Below are 20,561 nucleotides of genomic sequence, written 5' to 3' on the forward strand. Positions count from 1 at the left end.
TCCTCTCCAAGATGTCACTGCAGCTCTTGCCCACGACAAAACCATTCTGCTTTGTGTAGGCAGAATTATATTCTCGGCGATTTACCTCGGGTTCTTCACGTCAGTACTGTTCACTCATATCCCCACCTCGCGGATGTATGCAGAAGCCCACGGACTGTCCTCAATACTCGCGTCATCAGGTGGCGACGCAGTTACCGCCAGCTCACCCATGAAGTTCTTCAACATTGGCCAGCTCAGTGATGTCTTTGACTGGCTGAACAATTCGTTTGTGCCATCCGTATTCGTGACCGAAGACCAAAATGGTTTTGAATTGAACTCGTCAGACTATGCTCGCATAGGTCTTTTCAGCAAAAGCCTGGGTGGAGTGGTTATAGAAGTGACCCGGAGGACCGAGTCAGACTGTGCTCCAAACACCTATCTGTACGACTTGTACACCACGTGTCATCAAGGCGAGATTACTCGTTTCTCTTACATTCTCTTCTTTAGCCTCAATGCAACTGAAGCATCGCAAACACTAAATGAGTGGAAAACTGACGACACCTGGATCAATAACGCGACCGACAGAGCGGTCATTTCAATACTGACATATAATGGTGAGCTGGAGGGATACGTGGTGACAGAGTTAACGCTGAAACTCGACCAAGGCGGATATGTCATACCTACCGCGTTGGTACGGCCAACTATTTCGATTCCTTACCGAAGCCAAAGCTCCTACGCAAGCGATGTTCTTGTTTGGATTTGGATGACTACGTCGATCGTCTGGGCGACATTTTGTGTCTTGGATTGGCGAAAGAAGCTGAACCGTCCATCTCAACGTGACATGATTTCCCGTGTGTTTAGCCTGTTCAGCGTCGAAATAGTTCTCTGCGCGTATTACGCCGTGTGGGGTACCATTGTAAGCCTGCTGAACGACGCAGCTTTTCAAGACTCAATTTCGAACTACGCGGACCCGTTTCAAGCTGACAACAGTGGCAGTAATGCAGCCATCGATTCCCTTCTCACCGTCGTGAATGATCTTAAGGCAATAGCTCAGTACACTGCAACTCTTCGTGCAATTGGCGCAGTTGTCATCGCGTTGCTTTGTCTCCAGATTCTCAATCGATTCCGATTCCACCCACAGCTCAATATCCTCACCCGTACTGTTGCCAGCGCGTTGAAGCAGTTTGGTGCCTTCTTCGTGGTGTTTATCGTGATTTTCACGGGATTCACGATTATCGGCTCGATGATTTTCGGTGACCAAGCGGAGGAGTTCTCGTCGCTGACTAAATCGATGTCGTCCTGCATCAACATGCTTTTCGGTCAGTTCGACTTCGAATTGATCAAGGATATCCCTTTCTCTGTTGCCTTCTACTGGATCTACATGATCGTCGTGGGCATTGTGCTGCTGAACATGATGCTTGCTATCGTGCTCGATGCCTATGATAAGGTGAGTAAAGAAAGCTACAAAAAGGCGGCCAACCTGAAGCTTGCGAACCGTGTCATTTCATTGTGCTTGGATGAGTTGTGCGAGCTATGGATAACACTTTCCGCCCGAGACACTGTTGTCTCTCGTGGAAGGATCAGATCATGCAAATTGAAGGAGAAATTCGTAGCCACCAATTCCACAATTGGCGAATCGAAGCTGAAGGACAACTTTAAAGGGACCAGTCTAGGCGTGCGCCAAGCCACGCTCCAATACATCCAAGAGGGTGTTGAAATTGTTAAAGCTAGCAAAAAGACCGCAAAGGATGAAGAGCAGGAGTTGGCCGAGATGTTAAAACTTTTGTTCCCGGATGGCAAGATCAAGGAGTTTGAATCCGCATTTCAACAGGTGGATCAAAGCATTGTTTTTTTCAATACGCCAAATTTGAAGAACGAGTAGAAACTTTAAACGTCTAGTTATCTTCGCATGGATCGACACGAATTTACTCCTCAAATCCACTCGCTTACGTTCGAAATCCCTTTCAGTTAACCATAAAAGTAAGATATCTTTAGGCACAAGCATTTGCGGCTGTCCTTAGTTTGCCCATGAATGTGTATTCCTGCGACCCATGCCACACATGGTCAACGACGTGGTGCTGGCAAGTAAGTTCGGCCGTAAATTCTTATGCCGAGAAGAACGGCCTCCCACGCGCAAACGTCATGGCGAAAGAGTGGTCTGGGAGGTGTGTAAATCGAAAATCGTGCAACGACACATTTTAAGAATCAAGTCTTGATCATCGGACACTGTCGCAAGTGCAACTACGGGACTCAAGCAATGCTCTCATTGACCTGATAGTATCAAGTTGATGTTGGTGGTAATGGCGCTACAGCCCAGACAATCGATTACATGCTGAGTGACCAGGTGCATGCATGAGTCAGCTCCAGCTTCCAGAGGTTGGAAAGCCTCGACCCAGGCGTCTTAACGAATGGTGTCATCATTGCCTTTATACCCACCAGAGCACCTACGTGTACACTCGTTTCTTTTATTTATAGGTATATTGCTAATCGATATGTTACACCCGAAAGTTTGAAACATTTAGATTAAAAGCTCTTTGAATAATGGTGATTACGGTTTCATCACTACGGCGCATTAGGTACGCCAAAATACTTAAGTTTCCGTGCCATCGGAGGCGAAAGCTCGTATGGAAAGCTACAAAAAGCACATCCATTTTCAAAAATATTTGTTACTGTTAGAACCTCTCCACCGCTCTAAGCCAAATATAAACGGGGATAGCGTGAAAGATACTCAAACAACGTTTTAGTGTCCGCTATTTATTTGAATCCAACTCGTAGACCGTCACACACAACGCCATATTCGAATCGTCGCCGCACAAATCCAACTCGAGACCTGTAGGATGAGCATGTTGATGGCGCATGCGTTCTCGACGCAGACGCAAGAAAAGGAGGGCAAACTGATATATTTTCATAACAAACACCAGCCGTGTAGCCTTATCATGTTAAAGCGTCCTTTGATAACACCGACGACCCTAGTTTCTTTACGCCTTTTCAGCCCGGCCAGCAAGGCACTCAAAAGTGCCAAAGAAAATGAGAAAGCGCACATGAAAGGTCGGAGCTCTGGAATTTTTACGAATATGACAATTTTATAATATAGAAGTTATGGAAGTTATACAGTACATGTATTATGATCGCCGATGTCTATTGGAAAGCCGTGCGTCTAATTTGGGTAAGGGGTCTGTTTGGAGTCCAAATGTGATGTAGAACCTAAGCAAAGTCTACGAAAAGTTGACGTCTATGACCGCCTTCTCGACGTTATGTTACCGATATGTATGTGCAGCACATTTTCCTAAATCACCCAATGTGATCTTTCATTAGTGAGGGGAAGTCACGATCTCTAAAATGGTATATTTGGCTACAAGTTGTAGTCTACAAGACAGTATGGCTTAAAACATGCTCTTTTCCCCTCTGAACGAAGCAAGATAATAAAGAGATACTTAGTCATTACTCTGTTGATGCTCGTTTGAGTATGTGTGCGAGTATCAGCATATACTTTTCACATCATGGGATCACACATTTGGATCGTGTTGTGTGCCTTCACTCCAATACTTCCGCTGGCTATTGAAAGGCAGTCGTTGTGGATGGTGGTAGCGAACTGTGCACGCGAGGCCCCAATCTGACTGTGGTACAACTTGCAAATTTCCTTTTCAATAAGCGAGATGGAAACGTAATTTGCCGTTGATCAAAATAAGATGATTGGTTCAGCCACGGATGGCAGCAAAGGTGACGCAAAGGTGACAGAACAAAGCATGAAGGAAACACGCGGGTGATGAAGCGATTATAGCCACGCTGTAATACATTCAAGAGGGTGTTGAGATCGTGAAACGAAAATAAACCGTGGAGGCCTCGGACAACACCGGTTTACCACCGGTGTACGTACTGCTAGATCCGAATTAACCTTGTTGCTGCTAGCGCAGCAATTGAATTGCTCCCTATCTCAGTATAATTTGGTGAGTGCAATAGTAGGTAGTACCTGTAAAGTACTTCGAAGTAGATATCAAAAAACATCATAACATTATCACCGAAGAGAATGGACAAAATCGCGTCGGTACATCACGTATTTCACTTTTTATCGCCATGCAAGCAGAAGGCAATTCTCAAGGCTGTCCTTCGTGTCGCAATAGTGAACGAGACGGGTATTCAGCTTCATCTGCCTTAGGTACGCTCCACGACCAGCGTCAATGATGCGCTTGCATTTCCGTCCCAGGATTGCACGCTCATCCTTGCTGTAGTTTCCAAAAGTAAAAAAAAATAAGAACAACCAGGTAATGAATTAGAAGAGCAAATCCATCAAAACTAACGAAGATCCATACCTGATGCCAAGAATGTGCTGCACTGCGTCACCCTCGAGACCCATGCCACAGGTAGTCCACGACGTCATGCTAGAAAGTAGCTGGAACTCTTCGGACGCAAATCCTTGGGCCTGGAAGAATTCAGGGTTCACGTAGTCCTCCCACGCACAAACGTGGTGGCAGCAAAGCGCGATAGCCAACCCCTGGAAGGTAGAGCTGACTGTACTCGGCGAATCTTCAGAAGAAACCACATTGTCACTCTTGTGCTTTGGCAATGTGTTTGCAATAGCACGTAGCGACAGATCAGTGGCTACACCGCACAAATGCTTGGACATGCAGACGACAGGTTTGTCCACGACTTCCTGCATTCCGGCAAAGTTCAGGTGGCGAATATCGATTTTCGCACGCAACGTAGTAGAGCTGTCCTTCGCAGCTTCATCACCCTTGCCGTCACCACCGATGAAACGATCGGCCTTGCCTCGCGTGTGCGCCCGATCAATCAGCACAAACAGACTGTCCGGGAACATTTGAGCCAGGGCCAATGACAGCATTCCTCTTCCAGCTCCAAGCTCCACGAACGCAGCGTTCGCGTCTTGCAAGAGCTTCGCCTGCTCCATGTGCCCGATAATTGACGCCTGCTGCTCAATGTGCCGAAGTACGCTTTGCGACGCGCCCGCTTTCCTCTTCTCCTCAAAGAGCTTGGCGCAGCACTTGTGGTGCAGCTTCTCCAGCGCCAGCTCACCGACGCACGAAGTGTACGCAGCGTCAATGCGTTTGCGTAGATCCGCAAAGTCGATGGCAAGCAGCTTGTCAATAATGCTTTGCTGCTCCTGAGCAGAGGGCTCCGAGTGCTCCTTCTCTCCATCCTTCTCCTCCTTCTCATCAGCAACGTTCTGGTCTGCTGCGTCGCTAGAAGCCGACGATTTGTCGGTGCACTGGCTGCCCGAGTTGATGTTGTGGCTGTAGTACGGCAGTTTCTTCATGGCGTCCGCGTCCTTGACGCGGTTGCAGACCAGCACGTGCTTGGCCAGGTCGTACTCGTAGACCGTGTGCGACGCGTCCACCGGGCACGACACGCGGCGGCGAGTGGCGGCCTTGAACTTCTGCGACTTCTTGCTCACTGCCGCGTCGCTGTCGGGCAGGTGGTTGCCGCAGAACAGCGAGCCGGGCACTCTGCAGCAGCAGCAACAGCACAGTCAGCCAAAGTTTGCAATCATTTCGAGACGCGTTGACACATCTTCGAACTCCCCACCTGGCGATGTTGCAGTAGCGGTTCTTGCGCACCACTTTGAACATGCAGCGGTCCCATTGGCCGCCGTCCTTGGCCTCGGCCTTGGCCTGCTTGCGGCGCTTGCGCTGGGCGTCGCGGCCGAGCTGCTCGGCGCTGCGCTTGGTCTCCATGGTCTCTATTGCTGACTGGAGCTGCCTGCGCCACTCGGTGATTGGACGAAAGGAGAAACGGTGCGACGTCGGATTGGACAGAAATCAGTCGCGAATTTGCTAGTCATGGAGGACAACGCGGAGCTCCAGGTAGACCCAAAGTGGCCAAAATGAAGGCTTAATACCGCGAGAATAGCTGGTTATTCACCGTTATGGACATCATCTTTGTGTTTGTGTGCTGGCGATGTGCGTTTCGATGTGATTTTCGCTGAAATAGAGCGAGGAAATTGAAGTATTGCAGGTAATCCGGTTGCAAATGACCTGGTACCATCGAGTTGGGGCTTTGTCTGACCTATTTGGCATTGATTTCGCTGTGCAGTCCATCTTCGAGGACGACATCCAGCTCAAGAGCGACCTGGATCAGCCAGGGGTGGCCAGGTCCCTCACCATTTCAGTGCCGGGGCCTCATGCCATCGTGCTCCTGGTGCACCTGCCTCGGGGTTATCCGTCCGTGGACCCGCCGATCGCTGAGGTGTACGAGTCTTTCGGACTGACGAACGCGCAGAGAGATGAGATTCTGGAGAACCTGGTGTGTTGGAGCTGTTGGTATGGAGGGGGGTTCTTGATAGAGTGGAGATTACTGACGTGGTCACGTTTTGGCCGCTGCTCCAGGCTGCCATCTTCGAGCGTTCGAGCGGTCAGGTGTGCCTGTACGAGTGGATCGAGGACGTGAGAGAGAAGTATGCCAATGCTATACTTGATGCAGCTGCTGAGTCTGATGGCAGTGAGGAGGAGGGGGTCGCAGCCGTCACCCGACTTGATGCGGTGGAGTATTTCGAGTCGGACTCTCAAACGCTGCGTCCTCGTGTACGAACAGCGCAGCTGGTGCGCGATGTCGAGCGTGAAGCGGTGATCGCCCCGCTGATTGTTCATGGAACGACAGTTGTCGACCGAAAGAGCACCTTCATAGCGCATGCATGCCCGGTCAAGTGCGTTGAAGACGTGCGCTCATTCCTTGCGCTGCTATTAGATGACCGCAAGATTGAACGGGCGATCCACAACATGCTGGCATATCGCATCATTGGCGACTTTACTGTCAAGGACAACGATGAGGATGGCGAGCATGGAGCTGGCAGCAAGCTTTCGAATCTGTTAGAACTACTCAAGGCCGAAAACGTGGCCGTTGTGGTGACGAGATGGTACGGTGGAATCAAACTTGGTCCTGACAGGTTCAAGCATATCAACGCCTGTGCGCGGCAAGTACTCGAGGGTGGAGGATTTTTGGATGAGGCAAACCTTCACCACGGATCCAAGAAGAAAAATAAGCGGTGATCCCTACAAGTGCAGGAAAAGTGTTGAAGGGGACCATTGATCATTTCGCCGTTTGCAGTGAGAGCCACGTGGAACTTCGAACCCGACTAGCTATCACGAGAATGTTTTGATTCATGTTTATTCGTTGTGTCTACCTACACGTGTGCTGAATACTCGCGGTGACGTGCACTCTCCTAGTGACTTTTTCAGGGCGACCATAGATGCCATCACATTACAAAATGCGGTTGCCAAGCGCCGACGAGATGAGAAGCAGCGCCATGTCCACCGTGATCTGGGCGCCGTCACCCGGAGCCAGCGTCGGGTTCACTTCCACCATGTCCAGACCGACGAGCAGGTTGGTCTCCGCCACGGCCTCAGCAACGTAGTGCGCTTCACGCCACGTCAGTCCACCACGCACGCGTGTGCCCGTGGATGGGGCCACCAACGGATCCACTGCGTCAATGTCATAGCTCATGTGGAGCGGACGCTGCTTCTTGCCACAGAGGTGGTCCAGCGCCATCTCCATGGTCTTGCCGATGCCGTAGCGGTCCACGTCCTGCATCGTAAACGCCTTGATGCCCTTCTCATGAATGATGCGGCGCTCGAACTTGTCAACGTCGCGCAGGCCGACATACACAAGCTGCTCAGGCTTCATCGTGGGGCCATTGACAAGCCACTCAAAGCCCGGGACCTTGGAGCTGTCCACCATGCCTTCCATGAGGAATGCAATAGGCATGCCGTGCATGTTGCCCGAGTCGGAGTCCGCGGGCGTATTGATGTCCGCGTGGGCATCCACCCAGATCACACCAGCATCTGGGTGCACCGACAGCAAGCCCGCCAGCGATCCCGCACCTATGGTGTGGTCGCCTCCCAGCACCAAGCAGAACTTGCCCTCGGCTGCCTTTTGCTTGAAGACCTCGTAGAGCTGCTTGGTCCCGTTGCCAACTGTTCAAAAAATGTCAAACAAATCCAAAATCAGTCTTGTATCGACTAGAAAAATAGTATCTGCACCCCCAGCACCGACCGGGGAAGCACTGCTTGGCTTTGCCGTATCGAGGGTCCAGCGTGGGGTCGTTGAAAGTCGGCGCCACGAAGTTGAGGTTGCCCGTCTCCTCCACGGACCAGCCCAGGTCCACGAGCGTCTTGTGCAGCCCCGCCTCCCGCAGCAGATCCGGTCCGCCGTCCGTGCCCAGCAGCGGTTGGCCGTCTGCGCCACCGCGCCAGTAACACAGCCGTTAGAGACACAATAAGGTTTTCTTAGAGTTGGAAAAAGGCATTGGCAGCGTGCGTACACGTCATGGGGGCGCCGATCACCGACACAGTGTGCGGCAGACTCAGCAGCGCGTTGCGGTGGTCCCCCGCGTGGAAGTGTGGGCGCACCTCGTCCCACTGGCGCAGGGCGGAGCTGGAGATGCTACGCTGCTGCTGCACGCGGCGCAGGGCGGCGGAGGAGGCACGGTGAAGCATTGGCACAGGGAGAAGGAGGTCTACTGGTAATCTAGGCCTCAGATCTGAAAATGACGCCAGGAATCTACAGTCGCACCCACCCCGTCAAAGTCGTTGATTTGTTGATCTGTTTGCGCACACTTCAACTACAACTGCAACGCGTGACTTGGTCTCACTATGCCACGTGAGACCAGTCGGCTGGTCGTCTACACAACGACAGGATGGGGCCACGCTGCCGTTGACCAGCCAATGCTGAGGGCGTTTGAAGGTATCCTCAAAGCTCCGAGGACCTCCTCTGTGAGTCAGTGCGGTCCCTGCTTGCGGTGCTTCCTCTTCTTGCTCTGAGGAAGCGAGACGTCGATGAAGCCGCCGCCCTCTAGGGCCTCCCGCGCACACGCGTTGATGTGCTTGAAGCGGTCGGGCCCGAGGTGGATGCCGCCGCACCAGCGCGTGACCACCACCGCCACGTCCTCGGCCTTGGTCAGCTCCATGAGGTGCAGCATCTTGCTGCCTACGCCGTCCTCGCGGTCTTCGTCGTTGTCCTTGACGGTGAAGGCGCCAGTGAGTCGGTACGCCAGCATGTTGTGGCACGCGCGACTGACCTTGCGATCGTCCAGCAGCACGGCCAGGAACGACCGCACGTCGGCCACGCACGAAATGGGGCAGGCGTGGCCCTGGAAGACACTCTTGCGGTCCACGATGGTGCCGCCGTGGAAGATCAGCGGGGACAGCCTGTCCTCGCGGTCGCGGTCACGCACTGCTTGGGCTGTCCGTGTGCGCGACCGCAGGGTATGCGGGTCGGACGAGAAGCAGACTACCTGTTCTTGCGGATCTGAAAGATGTCCTGCATTGTTGTTGTTGGCAGCTTCGGGCTCGAGCTCCTCGGTTTGATGTGTGGCGTAGACTTCTCGCACGTCTGCGACCCACTCGTACAGGCAGACTTGGCCGTTCGAGCGGCCGAAGATGGTGTCCTGCGCCATGCTCGATCTTTAGTCACAACAACGTAATAAGGGTTGCAGTACAGCAATGAAGCAGCGTACGCACGAGTTTGGTCGTGATCTGGTCTCGCTGAGCGTTCGTAAGCCCGAAAGACTCCTGCACAACGGCGACTGGGGCATCAGTTGACGGATAGCCGTTCGGTAGATGAACTTGCAACACGATGGAGTGAGGCCCAGGTACTTCGATTGTGAACGAGCGCGCGCCATGCGATTGATCAAAGCCGTCGCTCAGCTGGAACTCATCCGCGAAGATGGCCTGGTCAAAGTACAAGTTACAGCACACTCAGTGCATGCAAGCAGCAACCTCTGCAATTTCCAGGCGGCACCGTACCTGCAGCACCTCGATTTCTTCGTCTTGCAGTGCCGCGTTCTGTTCTCGCTCGCTGATGCTGCACATGGCGTCCAAAGCACTGGTGGTTCGTTCCGTGGCAAATCCACTTGTGATGTAGATCTCGTCGGATGGGATGCTTGTCAAGGTGCTGCACACGTCACACATTGTGTGCGAGCCGCACACAACCGACCGACGGTGTCGTGCACCTGTCAACGGACCACCAGAAGATGCCGTGGAACGCCAACAACAACCCGGCGGGCGACATCCGCGCGCCCGCCATGGCGGCTGCGCTCCGTCTCAAGCAGCAGCGAGGGCCCGCGGACGCAGCCGAGACCTGGACGTGCTCGCTGCGCGTGGAGGAGCTGGACGACCTGGCGCTACCGGGCGATCAGTTGGCGGCGCTGCGTCACTGCGCGCTGCTGCACCCGGACGACTTCCCCACTGCTGCTGCGGGCCCCGACGGAGCGGCGCAGCTGCACCCGCGACTGCACGCGCAGTTCGTGGTGGCTGTGCGTCCGCACGAGGCGGTGGCTCGAGGCTCCATCGCCCTCTCACAGCTGCACATGATCAACCTGGAGCTCTGCAAGTTCCAGACTGAGAAGTGGACGCTGTTCACGGACAGAGTGCCAACCGTCAACGCTGTTGCAGTCGAGATCAGACCGCTACTGGAAGAGGAGGAGGAGAGGGATGACGATGATGGTAGTGACGAAGAAGAGGAGGGGCCCACCACCGCACGGACGCCACCACCTCCTGCTCCAATAGTCACGGACGCCAAGGAGTTTGCAACGGCGTTCGCCAAGTATACGTGGCAACGAGTGATGACGGAGCACGAGCGACTCGTGATGCCTTACAAAGATGGCCGCAACTACTTCGTCCGCGTACTGGAGGTCGTTGCGGAGGACGAGGACGAGACGGAGTTCACCATGCCCGATTCCTTTCGTGGCCGCATGGATGAAGATGTCCAGGTGTTTGTGTCGTCGGAAGGAGGTCCGTCTTCGGGGTTTGAGCTGCGAAATGCCACAGTTGTTAGCGACGCAGGCCTGGCGTCGATGCGATCTGACGTCGTCACGGTCCTGACAAACGATGAAGAAGAGTTCCCAGTCAAGAAGAAGCTGTTGTTTCCCTGCATTAAGCTGTCGTCGGCTGTGCTGTCGGGCAGGGGCGTGCACAAGGACGCCTCCACTACTATCGAGGTGGATGTGGACTGCTGCACGTTCGACCGTGTGCTTCTGTACCTCGAGCACGAAGCACGCAACGACGGCACTGAGTTCAAGTTTGACCCTGCAGTCACGGATGATCTGCTGGCTGCTGCAATTACGGTCGGATGCATTGGCTTGCAGGAAGTGTGCCAGAGACGTTTTGGAGAGTTTGAGACCCGCGTGCGCAAGGAAGCTATTCGCTGGGAGGAAGTCGTCCGCCGTAATGAATCGGGCGAGGTGTGGCTGGTCATGCAAGGAATGGTGTTGGATATTACGCGATGGATCCCTGAGCACCCAGGCGGTTCCGAGTTGATCGCTCAGGAGGCGATGAATATCGACTCTACCGTCATGTTTGAGATCTACCACGCCAGTCGTCAGTCTTTTCGCTATCTCAAGCAGTTTTATATCGGCGAGCTCTCGGAGTTCGACCTCGCAACAATCCCCAAGTCAAGAGAGCAACCCTCTGAAGCTTTCATCCAGGAGCTACAGCAGTACACAACTTGGCGCATCAAGCCGGAAGAGCACACTTTCAAGAGCTTTTAGGTATATTGTGTGGCACGAATGATGAGATTTTCATACGGTTGTCTTGTTAATACTTCTGAAGGGAATTGGGGGAGGCTGCTACCCAACAGTGTAGATTATGTCAATGCTGGGCTGTTGACGATCATAGCGAGCAGAGATTGTCCGCAGCACAAGAGGCGGCATCGCACCAATACCCGGGATAGCACGGCGTACAAAATACGCCATTTCGTGAATATGATCCGGCTGGGCATGGTGACTGTGTGGGGGATGTGGAGCCTCGTGGACACACGTACCCAACCTGGCATGCACCGGAGCAAGTTTTCGAAGCAAGACCGGTTGTGGCCCCGTACGTACCGGCAGGGCAAGGATACTGAACGCCGTCAACGCAGAAGTTTCCACCCGGGCACGGTGACTGAGTTGGAGACGTAGAGCCCCGTGGGCACATGTATCCGTCTTGACATCTTCCAGAACAAGCTTTTGAAGCAAGACCGGTGGTAGCCCCGTACGTTCGTTCAGGGCAAAGGTAATGAACGCCGCCGATGCAGTAGCTTCCTGCCGGGCAAACGATCTCGTCGGTACGAAGTTCTGCTTGCGATGCCACAGTGTAATAGCCGGTGTCGACAGCAACTGGTACGGAGGAGCCTTGACGACAAAATGATGTCCGTGGCGTGCAGGGATATTGCGTGTAGTCTACTGTTCCTATCGGACTGGAAGTATGTGCACAAACATGGAACCGTCAACTTGAGAGCATGTCGAAGGAATGATCAAGTTGGTGGTACGGATTTACATACCAGTAGTATCCGGCGGGGCAAGGCGCTGTGCATGCAGCAGTCGCCAAGCCTTCGCTACCACCGTACGTTCCAGCCGGGCAGAGCCTCATGACACCAGCGATGCAGTATGATCCTTTCTCGCAAATGTGTTGGTCCGATCGAGTCGTTTGGTTCTGAATAGCAAGCTGGTAACCTTCGACGTACTGTAGTGCCAGCTGCTCTCCTGTCACGGACGTTCCTGAGTACGCTTTCCAAGTTGTGTAGTAGCTTGTTGTAGCTGTTGTTGGCGCTGGCGAGCCTTCGGGGCAAAACACTCCTGTCGATCCGCATTCCAGTGGAACTGTTGTTGCCAATGGACAATAGTATCCTGCTGGACATGGGGATGGAACGCATGATAGCACGCCACCGACGGATGAACACGTACTTGAACACGCCGAGCTAATGAGACCCTGTGATGCTCCATACGTTCCTGCTGGGCACGGTGTGGGGGTAATAGTTCCAATTTGACTGCAACAGTAGATGAACAACATCAGATACAACGGAATCATGAATTGCGAGACACATCGAACATACCAGTAGTACCCGATAGGGCAAAGACCACTACACCGAGCATCCATCAGACCGATTTCACCTCCAAACGTTCCGGCGGGACACAGTATCGGCACGTTTGTAGCTTCAGGACAGTAAGACCCTTTCGGACAGGGGGCAGAGCATGCAGGGGTAGTGACTCGCGTTGAATCCCCGAAAACCCCGGCTGGACAAACTCTCCGGATCCCGAACACGCAGTAGTATCCCTTCTCGCAGCGTATTTGCTGCCCGGCGCCACCCAGGGAACTGTCAATCATGGGCAAGTTCCTCTGGTCGGTTGGGAATGTGATCGTGTAGTATCCGTCATCTACACGGCGACGCTCAGCACTACCAGTCGGACAGTAGAAGACGGAGGTGCCGCAAGGCTTCTGTTGAGGTGAAGTTGACCCCTCCGGGCAGAAGAACCCCGCCGCACACAAGCCGGAGCACGAAGGTGACGTGAGTCCTGGTACAGCGCCGAACGTCCCACCTGGACATCGCGAGCACTTGACGCCATTAAAATACGTCCCAGCGTTGCAATTGAGCGCCTCGGCTGTGTGAAGCATCACAGAAGCTGCAGCGAGGACACTGCATACCGCTCCAACTGATCGTCGCATTGCGACTATGATCGTATCCCAAACGGTTGAGCGGTCGAAAAGCCGCGAAGGACAATTGATACCAGAAGCCTCGAGGGAACGAGCTGTATTATTGACGCGATGGAGCAGAACCCTGCCGCGCGAGCCCAGTCCTTGCAGCTTCTGAAGAGCAAGCTGCGGACAAGCAGCAGGAGGCGGTCCAAGTCGAGTCGGATCGCAGCGACGCTAGAAGAGCTGACTCCAAATCAACAGGAGGAGGCGAAGCTGAGTCAGCAGTTTGCACGGAGACGGCACGAGCAGCGTCTGCAGGAACGAAAGCTTTCCGAGTCTGAGGCTGTTGAAGGCACAAATATACCTGATGCTGCGACTTCAACCATCGAGTCAAACAGTAACCAGGAGGACATTTCGGTGGCGGAACTCAAGAAAGAGTTCTCCAAATTAGTGACGAAGCCTCCGATGGCGCTCGTGCACCAACCAGAGGAGCTGGTCGCGCTGTCTAGAGCTACTCCGGCCCCTTTTCCGATGAAGCTCAAGAGCTACACGAAGACGGTGATCCAGTGGTCCTGTGACACATGCAAGCGCGAGTGCATCCCGGTGCGAGAGGAGAGTCGCTGCCTTTGGTACAATTTTGCATTGTCAACTGATCTTTACTCAAGGGTTCGCTCCTAGGGGCACTAACCCCTGTTCGTATTTTACTGCGAATGTGTGCAGCGGGCACCGCTACAAGGAGCACCCGAGCAGCGCCGACAATCCGCGCGTGAAGTCTCCAGTAGGGTTCCGCGCGTTTGCGTGCACTTCGTCCAAGTGTTCGTGCAAGAGCTTCTTCTACGTCGTGGCCGAAGGAGCCTGGATCCTGCGATGCCGCTGCAAACACAGGCACACGGACCACGACCCGGGCACCAAGCCGTTCGTCTGCAGAAAGCCCAAGTGTGGCTGCTCAGGATTTGACAGGTGAGCACGCCGGGCCAAATTTTTGCAAGTCGCACGCGTTGTCGATGCGTGCATTAGTTTGGGATGTTGTTCATAAAAAATCCACTCACGATTTGACCCGGTTTGCTTGCGTCTCTACAGTCCGTGGGTCTGCAACTGCGACCACCCGTGGAGCGCGCACCGGCAGCACCGCGTCGAGAAGCGCTTCGACCCGCTGCAGTTGCTACAGGCGCAGTGCCTGGCACCGGAGCTCAACGCCGTGCAGCGGACAGACTTGGTGGCCTCTCCACTGAACCTGCGGCTCTGACGCACCTCAACTTCACCGACCCGGCGACTTCAACCGAGCTGACCGTCCGCTGACACATTCGCCGTATGGAGCTGCGAAAATCCATCGGCTGTCTGGCAGACGAACTGCGCCTGCAGAAGCTGCGGCGCCCCTCGCACCAAGCAGGGGCGCAGGGGACAAAGTCGACGTGTTCCTCCCCGAAAAAAAGAGATAGGTACTTCAGTCTTTCCGTTGCTAACGAGACGGCCTTGCCCCACAGTTTTGGCTGCAACGATGTACGTTCCTACAGGGGTGTGGGGCTGCGATACCGGCATCGAGATGTGTGGGAGACTCGTTTTGGCCGACGGACATGCGCTCGGGCCTCAGCTGCGCGTCGCCAGCCCGCGCGGCCTATAAACGGCCAGTTTTCAGCAGCGATCCTGCATTGCACATGTTGGTCCGCACCGCGAGGGGCCAGTGTCAATTGCAGCGGCGCCCGCTTGCGGCCCGGTCAGAGTTTGACGAGTCTTACGAGCCGCAGTAACAGCGCAGCCCGAGGCCGGCGACTCTGAGCCAGATATCGCCGCACCAGAGCCACGCAGAAACGGGGCGCGCCGTCTGCGTATTTTTTGTGCCTTGCGTTCAATTGTGAGGGGGAGGGCGGACTGCGCGCGCATTGGCCGAAATTCTTGTTTGACGCGCGCCCATTGGCGGATCAGACTCCTTGAAGGGGTGCGACACCAGCTGAGCGCCGGTCCAACATTACGACGATCACGCTGGCACCGGCCGCCGCCAGCTGAGCTCCGCAGTGCACGCCACCAGCGCCAGCGCCAATCTGCATTTTTCCAACGCGGAAAAGGATCCAACGTGGTCGTGCTGCTCGCAGCGGACTCGTACCAATTGAACCTCTCTATTTACGGTCTCGGTGGGGTATAATAACTATCCATCGCTACGAATAGCGATATCTCGCTCGCTCTGATTGTCGGAAGCCTTCGACACCCTCCACCGAACTTCCGAACGGCTTTCTTCCTCCAGAAGCCGGCACCTTCCCCCGGCACTCGCCAACAAGACAAAACGCCATGAGCTGGATCGACACGTACGACGTGGCCGTGCCGGCCTACCAGGTCACGGACGGCAAGGTCTTCTTCGCCATCAAGCTCTCCAAGAACGACGCCCGTGCGCCCGCGCCAGCCTCGCAGTCGCCCAACGGGGTGTGCACCACGCTGCGCTCGTACTCGCAGTTCCGCCGCCTCTGGAAGACGCTGCGCGAGCGCGTGGACGAACCGGCTAGGCGCCATCACCACCGCCACCATTTGACGCTCGGCACCGCCCACAAGTGCCGCTGCGCCGAAGACCGCTGCGAGTTCGACGCGTTGCACCCGATGCTGCAGTCCTTCCCGTTCCCGTCGCGCCGCTCGCTGCGCTCCAAGTTCACGGGGCTCGACCACGCTGCAGTCAACGAGCGTCGCGACGCACTCGCGGCTTTCGTTGCGCTGCTGCACGAGTTCTTCAGCAGCTTCGGCGGCGCCATGCTGCGTGAGAAGCTCCAGGACGACAGCTGCTTCGCGCTCAAGGCCTACGCCAACTTCCTCGGCGCGGCGGAGCACTTCCCCGCCGGCGCCTCGGCTGCACTGCACCGCCCACTGGCCTTGGACGGTTGGAGACAGCAATGCGCCGAGCAGATGATGAACCAAGACGAGCAGGAGGAAGACGACGGCGGCTTCCGCGACAGCGAGCCTGAAGTCAGCGAGGTGCACCTCACTGCCCCTCGCGCGGTCGAGTCTCGAGTGAAAGAGGCCTCGACCCCTGAAGAGGAGGACGTGGAGACCGAGCGCACCACCCTGCCATCCCTGCAGGTCAAGCCCGTGCGCGTGCACACCATGCACTCGTTCATGGAGGAGTTCTGCGAGCACGTGCTGAGCCAGTTTGCCTGCGACATCGACGAGCTGAACTCGCCTGACCTCACCGAGGCCCGCCGCTGGGAGATCTGCCTGTACGTGGCCTGCCGCATCGGCCACACGTACGCCGTGCAGCTCATCCTGTTCAACTACGCCGACGCTAACACGGCCATGGCGGACGGTTCCTCGTGCCTGCACATTGCGGCGCGAATGGGACGAACGGACATTGTGGCTCTGCTGCTGGACGAAGGTGCGGACGCCAACATGGCCAACGACGCCGGCGTGACGCCGCTGATCGCAGCGTGCCGCAACGGATGCGTCGACGTCGTGAAACTTCTTCTCGACGCTGGCGCGACGGTGTCGGCCTGCAGCAAGCGCGGCACGTACCCTCTTCACGCCGCCATCGTCTCGCAGAACCTCGAGATCGTGGCGCTGCTCGTCGACAGCGGCGCCAACGTGAATGTCATGACCGCTAGTGGCATCACCCCGCTGCACTTCGCAGCCAAGCTCGGCTCGCTGGCCATCTCAGAGTACCTGCTGCGCCACGACGCCGACCCGGAGAAGCGCACCAAGAACGACAGCGACGCCATGATGATCGCGGAGGCCAACGGCCACGCCACCATCTGCGAGTTGTTCCAGCGCTTCTCGGGCTTCGTAACGAGCGAGCAAGTGGGGGCGGACTACCTGCTCAACATGGGCGAGACGGACAAGTCTCCCGACATGGTGCGCATGCTCTCGCAGCGCCGCCTGTCCCGAGCATCCCGAGTAGCAGCCTAGAGGAACTCCACCCAAGGCACCCCGTATCTATATAAACGGCAGCGGCCCACGCGTTCGGTCGAAGAGCGCGTGGAAGCTCCGTGGCATATTTATTCATTCCAATGCAACCAATACACGGATTTTCATGACAACCAGCATCCTGGTCTTTGCTTGCCTATGACGCCGCACTGCAAGTTGAAGTGCTCTCGCCCAGGAGATCTGATCCGGGGGCTCTGGCAAACAGCAGTTGCCGCGCCGCCAGCAGGCGGAATTAGCAATGAGGACCAGAGCGCATAGAGCTCCCTGCTGCTCCGCAGTTTCGTTCGCGTTGAGCTGCTGCGTATTGCCACAGGCAGCAGGCAGACGCATATCCAGGCGATGAGGAAGATAAAAATAAGGAGGCAACACCGTTAGACAGGCATCGCCACCGATCTCCACGACAGCCATCATCGAGCCGACCCGTTTATGGCCCAGCTATTTTTAGCTCCAACCTGAGAAACGGCGCCGAGCGCCTTTGGGCCCAGACCTCAAGAAGCCTCCAGCCCATCAAGCATCAAGCAAGTCAATTGACTCTCGGCAGCATGGCGGACAGCGACAGCGACGACGAGCTCATGAGCCGCCTCACGAGCATGGTGGGCGGCTTCACGGGCGGCTCGGGCGAGGACTGCGCCTACTGCGCCACGCCCAACGCGGCGCTGGCCTGCACCATCTGCAACAGGGCCTTCTACTGCAGCGAAGTGCGCTCGAATAGCTCGCGAAATAAGACTAAGACATGCCGTCGAACTGACGTAATTACGTGAATTCACCTGCAGACCTGCAAGCGGCGCCACGCCAGTGCACACCGCAACTTGTGCATCAAGATGCGCATGGAGCTCGAGGCGGCCGAGGAGGAGGAGGAGAGCGAGAGCGAGGAGGAAGACGACGACAGCGACTCGGACGACGACGACGCGCCCCGCGCCCCGCTGGCGGGCAGAGGCGCGGGCGGCGTGGCCGTCCCTGGCCTCACGCCCAACCAGATCAAGAAGCTGCTGGACCTGGCGTCCAAGGCGGACGCTGTCACCACCAGCTCGTCCATCGACAAGCTGCAACGCCAAATCTCGCAGCTCATGGCGGACAAGAAGAGCGGGGCCGCCACCCGCGAGAGAGGCGCCTCGGGCGCCAGTCTGAAGGAGATCAAGGCACTGCAGCAGAAACTCATGGAGCTGGAGAAGAAGACGCAGACTGTAGCCTACGCGCCGCAGGCGGGAGCCGTGCTGCCCGTGGCCATGAGCGTCTACACGCCGCTGCTGGTGAAGGACGACCCGGCGTTTGTCAAGTACTTCAAGTTGAAGAGCATGGATATGCCCCTACAGCAGATCAAGACGAAGATGGAGACAGATGGCGTTAACCCGGCCCTGCTGGACACGCCCGACGACGTTTCTCCGAACGACCCCGGGGTATGTGATGTGACACCTGCTGTTTGAGATGGCGTTGCGTTGCGACTGAAAGTCTTTTGTTTGCTGTTTGTCTAGCCGGGGAAGGGCGCGTATATTCCGCTGACTGTGGCGGAGGACCCAGCGTTCAAGAAGTACTTCAAGTTGAAGAGTATGGAGATGCCGGTCGACCAGATCAAGATGAAAATGGAGGCTGACGGAGTTGACCCCGCCCTGCTGGACACGCCGAACAAAATGTCGCCGAATGACCCTGGTGTACGTTTGTTATAGCTACGGGATTTACGTTTGCGTGAGCTGACCTTTAGCCTGTGTTTGTTGTGCTTTTGACAAAAAGCCGCCGTTGCAAATCTCGGCAGGGTATCCTTCGGCACCGTTGTCTCCACAACAAGGAGCAAATGGGGGCTTTAGCTGGCCTTCAATGCCGGCGTCTGCCCCCGTCGTTCCCTACTCACCACTCCTTGTAAAAGATGATCCGAAGCTGCACAAGTATTTCAAATTGCGGCAAATGGGCATGCCTGATGAGCAGATTAAGCTGAAAATGAAGGCAGAAGAAGTGGATCCCGATCTTCTCGACCATCCGGACAACGTTTCTCCCAATGACCCTGGTGTAAGTGGTGAATATCTTCCGACCAAAGTTACGTTGCGAGGTTTGCTGACTTTTACGCTATATTTTATGTATGAACTAGCCGCCTGCTCAAGCTCCAGCTTCCCCCACTGGACCTGTTTCGATGGAGCAGCTTTTCAGCATTCTCATGCAGCATCAGCAAATTATTCAACAAGGTACAATGAAGGATGCCTCATCACATCGACATCCATAACTGACGTACCGACATGTTGCTCTTTCGCTCGATTCAGTGTCAAACGGTGGAGGTTTATCAAGCAGTGCACGTGGTCGCGGTAGCAGTGGTGGCGCGGTAGATGGCATGCCACCGCGATCAGTTGAAGATCAGATGGCTCGAGAGCTTGCTGATGCCGAGAGCGCCATCGACGATATCTTCGGCGACGAATCTCAGCAGTCGAAGGGCCCTGGTGGTATGAGCATGATCGAGCAGCTTGAGAAGAAGGCACGAAAAGAGAGCAACAAGAAGCTTGTGGAGAACCGTGACGAGGTAAATCGCTTGGTGACGGAGCTGCTGTCAACGAAGCTTTCCACAGATGAAGTGGCGATTTCCTTCTGCAAAACCATTGGTCCGAAGCTGGAGGAGTATGGACTTGCGCTGGGAACTGACTCCGTTCAGACCTGGTCGTCGCGTCTTCTCATCAAGAACAAGGAGACACGAGATTGGTACTTCTCGGAACAGGAAAGGTTAGATGCTGGCAAGGCATATGGACGACTCTGGGGACTTTCGTTCTTGGAGCGTGATGCTGGTCAGTTGATCGCTAAGCGCGCACAAATTCTCAACGCTCCGGCAACTATGCGCGCTATTGCCAAGGGCAAGCCCGAGCTGATCGACAAGTTCACACAGTTGCTGAAGGACACCGTAAAACTCAAACACAAAGTATTTAAGAGCGCCTCCTACGCGGCAGAAGTGCGACAGTTGCACGAATTCAACATCCCGGAGCGCTTTGAAGAGCGTGGCACTGCGCTAATTGACTCTGCAGCAGTCTTGGCCGATGCCTCCATGGACCTGGCTGAAGAGGAGTTCCGATCATTGGAAAATGCAACGCGCGCCAAGAAGATTCGAGCTTTGGCTGTAGTACATGTTGCCGAGAAAGCGATCACGTTGGTGGGCATTGTGAAGAAGATTGGTGCCAACGGAGTGAACGAGCTGCGTCTGCGCGAAGTGGAAGCATATTTGGCGAAGATCAAGGAGGCGTATCTAACAGGCGAGAAGGAGGAAGAAGAAGAGGACGATGTGCTATAAGGAAATTAAGGGTGTCTTCCTTTGAC

General features: G+C 55.3%; 9 protein-coding genes across 10 annotated transcripts; 6 read left to right on the top strand and 3 right to left on the bottom strand.

The window, feature by feature from the left end:
* Positions 1 to 820: 820 nt before the first annotated feature.
* On the top strand, positions 821 to 1,861 carry IUM83_01410 (Polycystin Cation Channel (PCC) Family; the record flags this gene model as incomplete). The annotated part of the gene is made up of 1 exon (XM_067925263.1): positions 821 to 1,861. The coding sequence occupies one exon, from the start codon at positions 821 to 823 to the stop codon at positions 1,859 to 1,861; it is 1,041 nt and encodes a 346-aa protein (XP_067797725.1).
* A 2,184-nt stretch (positions 1,862 to 4,045) lies between these two features.
* On the bottom strand, positions 4,046 to 5,669 carry IUM83_01411 (tRNA guanosine-2'-O-methyltransferase; the record flags this gene model as incomplete). The annotated part of the gene is made up of 3 exons (XM_067925264.1): positions 4,046 to 4,202; positions 4,290 to 5,441; positions 5,521 to 5,669. 3 exons carry the CDS (start codon positions 5,667 to 5,669, stop codon positions 4,046 to 4,048), a joined length of 1,458 nt encoding a protein of 485 aa, XP_067797678.1.
* Positions 5,670 to 5,774: 105 nt separating this feature from the next.
* On the top strand, positions 5,775 to 6,980 carry IUM83_01412 (Impact-like protein; the record flags this gene model as incomplete). The annotated part of the gene is made up of 4 exons (XM_067925265.1): positions 5,775 to 5,798; positions 5,926 to 5,949; positions 6,028 to 6,237; positions 6,321 to 6,980. 4 exons carry the CDS (start codon positions 5,775 to 5,777, stop codon positions 6,978 to 6,980), a joined length of 918 nt encoding a protein of 305 aa, XP_067797654.1.
* A 211-nt stretch (positions 6,981 to 7,191) lies between these two features.
* Positions 7,192 to 8,426, bottom strand: IUM83_01413 (arginase; the record flags this gene model as incomplete). The annotated part of the gene is made up of 3 exons (XM_067925266.1): positions 7,192 to 7,904; positions 7,984 to 8,166; positions 8,252 to 8,426. The coding sequence occupies 3 exons, from the start codon at positions 8,424 to 8,426 to the stop codon at positions 7,192 to 7,194; spliced, it is 1,071 nt and encodes a 356-aa protein (XP_067797591.1).
* Positions 8,427 to 8,707: 281 nt separating this feature from the next.
* Positions 8,708 to 9,899, bottom strand: IUM83_01414 (Impact-like protein; the record flags this gene model as incomplete). The annotated part of the gene is made up of 3 exons (XM_067925267.1): positions 8,708 to 9,376; positions 9,450 to 9,659; positions 9,735 to 9,899. The coding sequence occupies 3 exons, from the start codon at positions 9,897 to 9,899 to the stop codon at positions 8,708 to 8,710; spliced, it is 1,044 nt and encodes a 347-aa protein (XP_067797651.1).
* A 62-nt stretch (positions 9,900 to 9,961) lies between these two features.
* On the top strand, positions 9,962 to 11,476 carry IUM83_01415 (Cytochrome b5 type B; the record flags this gene model as incomplete). Its single annotated transcript, XM_067925268.1, has 1 exon — positions 9,962 to 11,476. The coding sequence occupies one exon, from the start codon at positions 9,962 to 9,964 to the stop codon at positions 11,474 to 11,476; it is 1,515 nt and encodes a 504-aa protein (XP_067797653.1).
* A 2,032-nt stretch (positions 11,477 to 13,508) lies between these two features.
* Positions 13,509 to 14,625, top strand: IUM83_01416 (FAM221A protein; the record flags this gene model as incomplete). The annotated part of the gene is made up of 3 exons (XM_067925269.1): positions 13,509 to 14,008; positions 14,100 to 14,339; positions 14,460 to 14,625. 3 exons carry the CDS (start codon positions 13,509 to 13,511, stop codon positions 14,623 to 14,625), a joined length of 906 nt encoding a protein of 301 aa, XP_067797637.1.
* A 1,037-nt stretch (positions 14,626 to 15,662) lies between these two features.
* IUM83_01417 (Ankyrin repeat-containing protein) lies at positions 15,663 to 17,258 on the top strand (the record flags this gene model as incomplete). 2 transcript variants are annotated; one of them, XM_067925270.1, is made up of 1 exon in its annotated part: positions 15,663 to 17,258. In XM_067925270.1, the coding sequence occupies one exon, from the start codon at positions 15,663 to 15,665 to the stop codon at positions 17,256 to 17,258; it is 1,596 nt and encodes a 531-aa protein (XP_067797639.1). The 2 variants fall into 2 exon arrangements, with proteins under 2 accessions (XP_067797639.1, XP_067797638.1); XM_067925271.1 differs by having other exon boundaries at positions 16,425 to 17,258.
* Positions 17,259 to 17,818: 560 nt separating this feature from the next.
* Positions 17,819 to 20,535, top strand: IUM83_01418 (WASH complex, subunit CCDC53; the record flags this gene model as incomplete). Its single annotated transcript, XM_067925272.1, has 6 exons — positions 17,819 to 17,974; positions 18,050 to 18,673; positions 18,749 to 18,925; positions 19,005 to 19,277; positions 19,357 to 19,450; positions 19,526 to 20,535. 6 exons carry the CDS (start codon positions 17,819 to 17,821, stop codon positions 20,533 to 20,535), a joined length of 2,334 nt encoding a protein of 777 aa, XP_067797655.1.
* Between the last annotated feature and the right edge of the window lie 26 nt (positions 20,536 to 20,561).

This window comes from Phytophthora cinnamomi, assembly GCF_018691715.1.
Source record: "Phytophthora cinnamomi strain GKB4 chromosome Unknown Contig14, whole genome shotgun sequence".
NCBI classification, from domain to species: Eukaryota; Oomycota; class Peronosporomycetes; order Peronosporales; family Peronosporaceae; genus Phytophthora; species Phytophthora cinnamomi.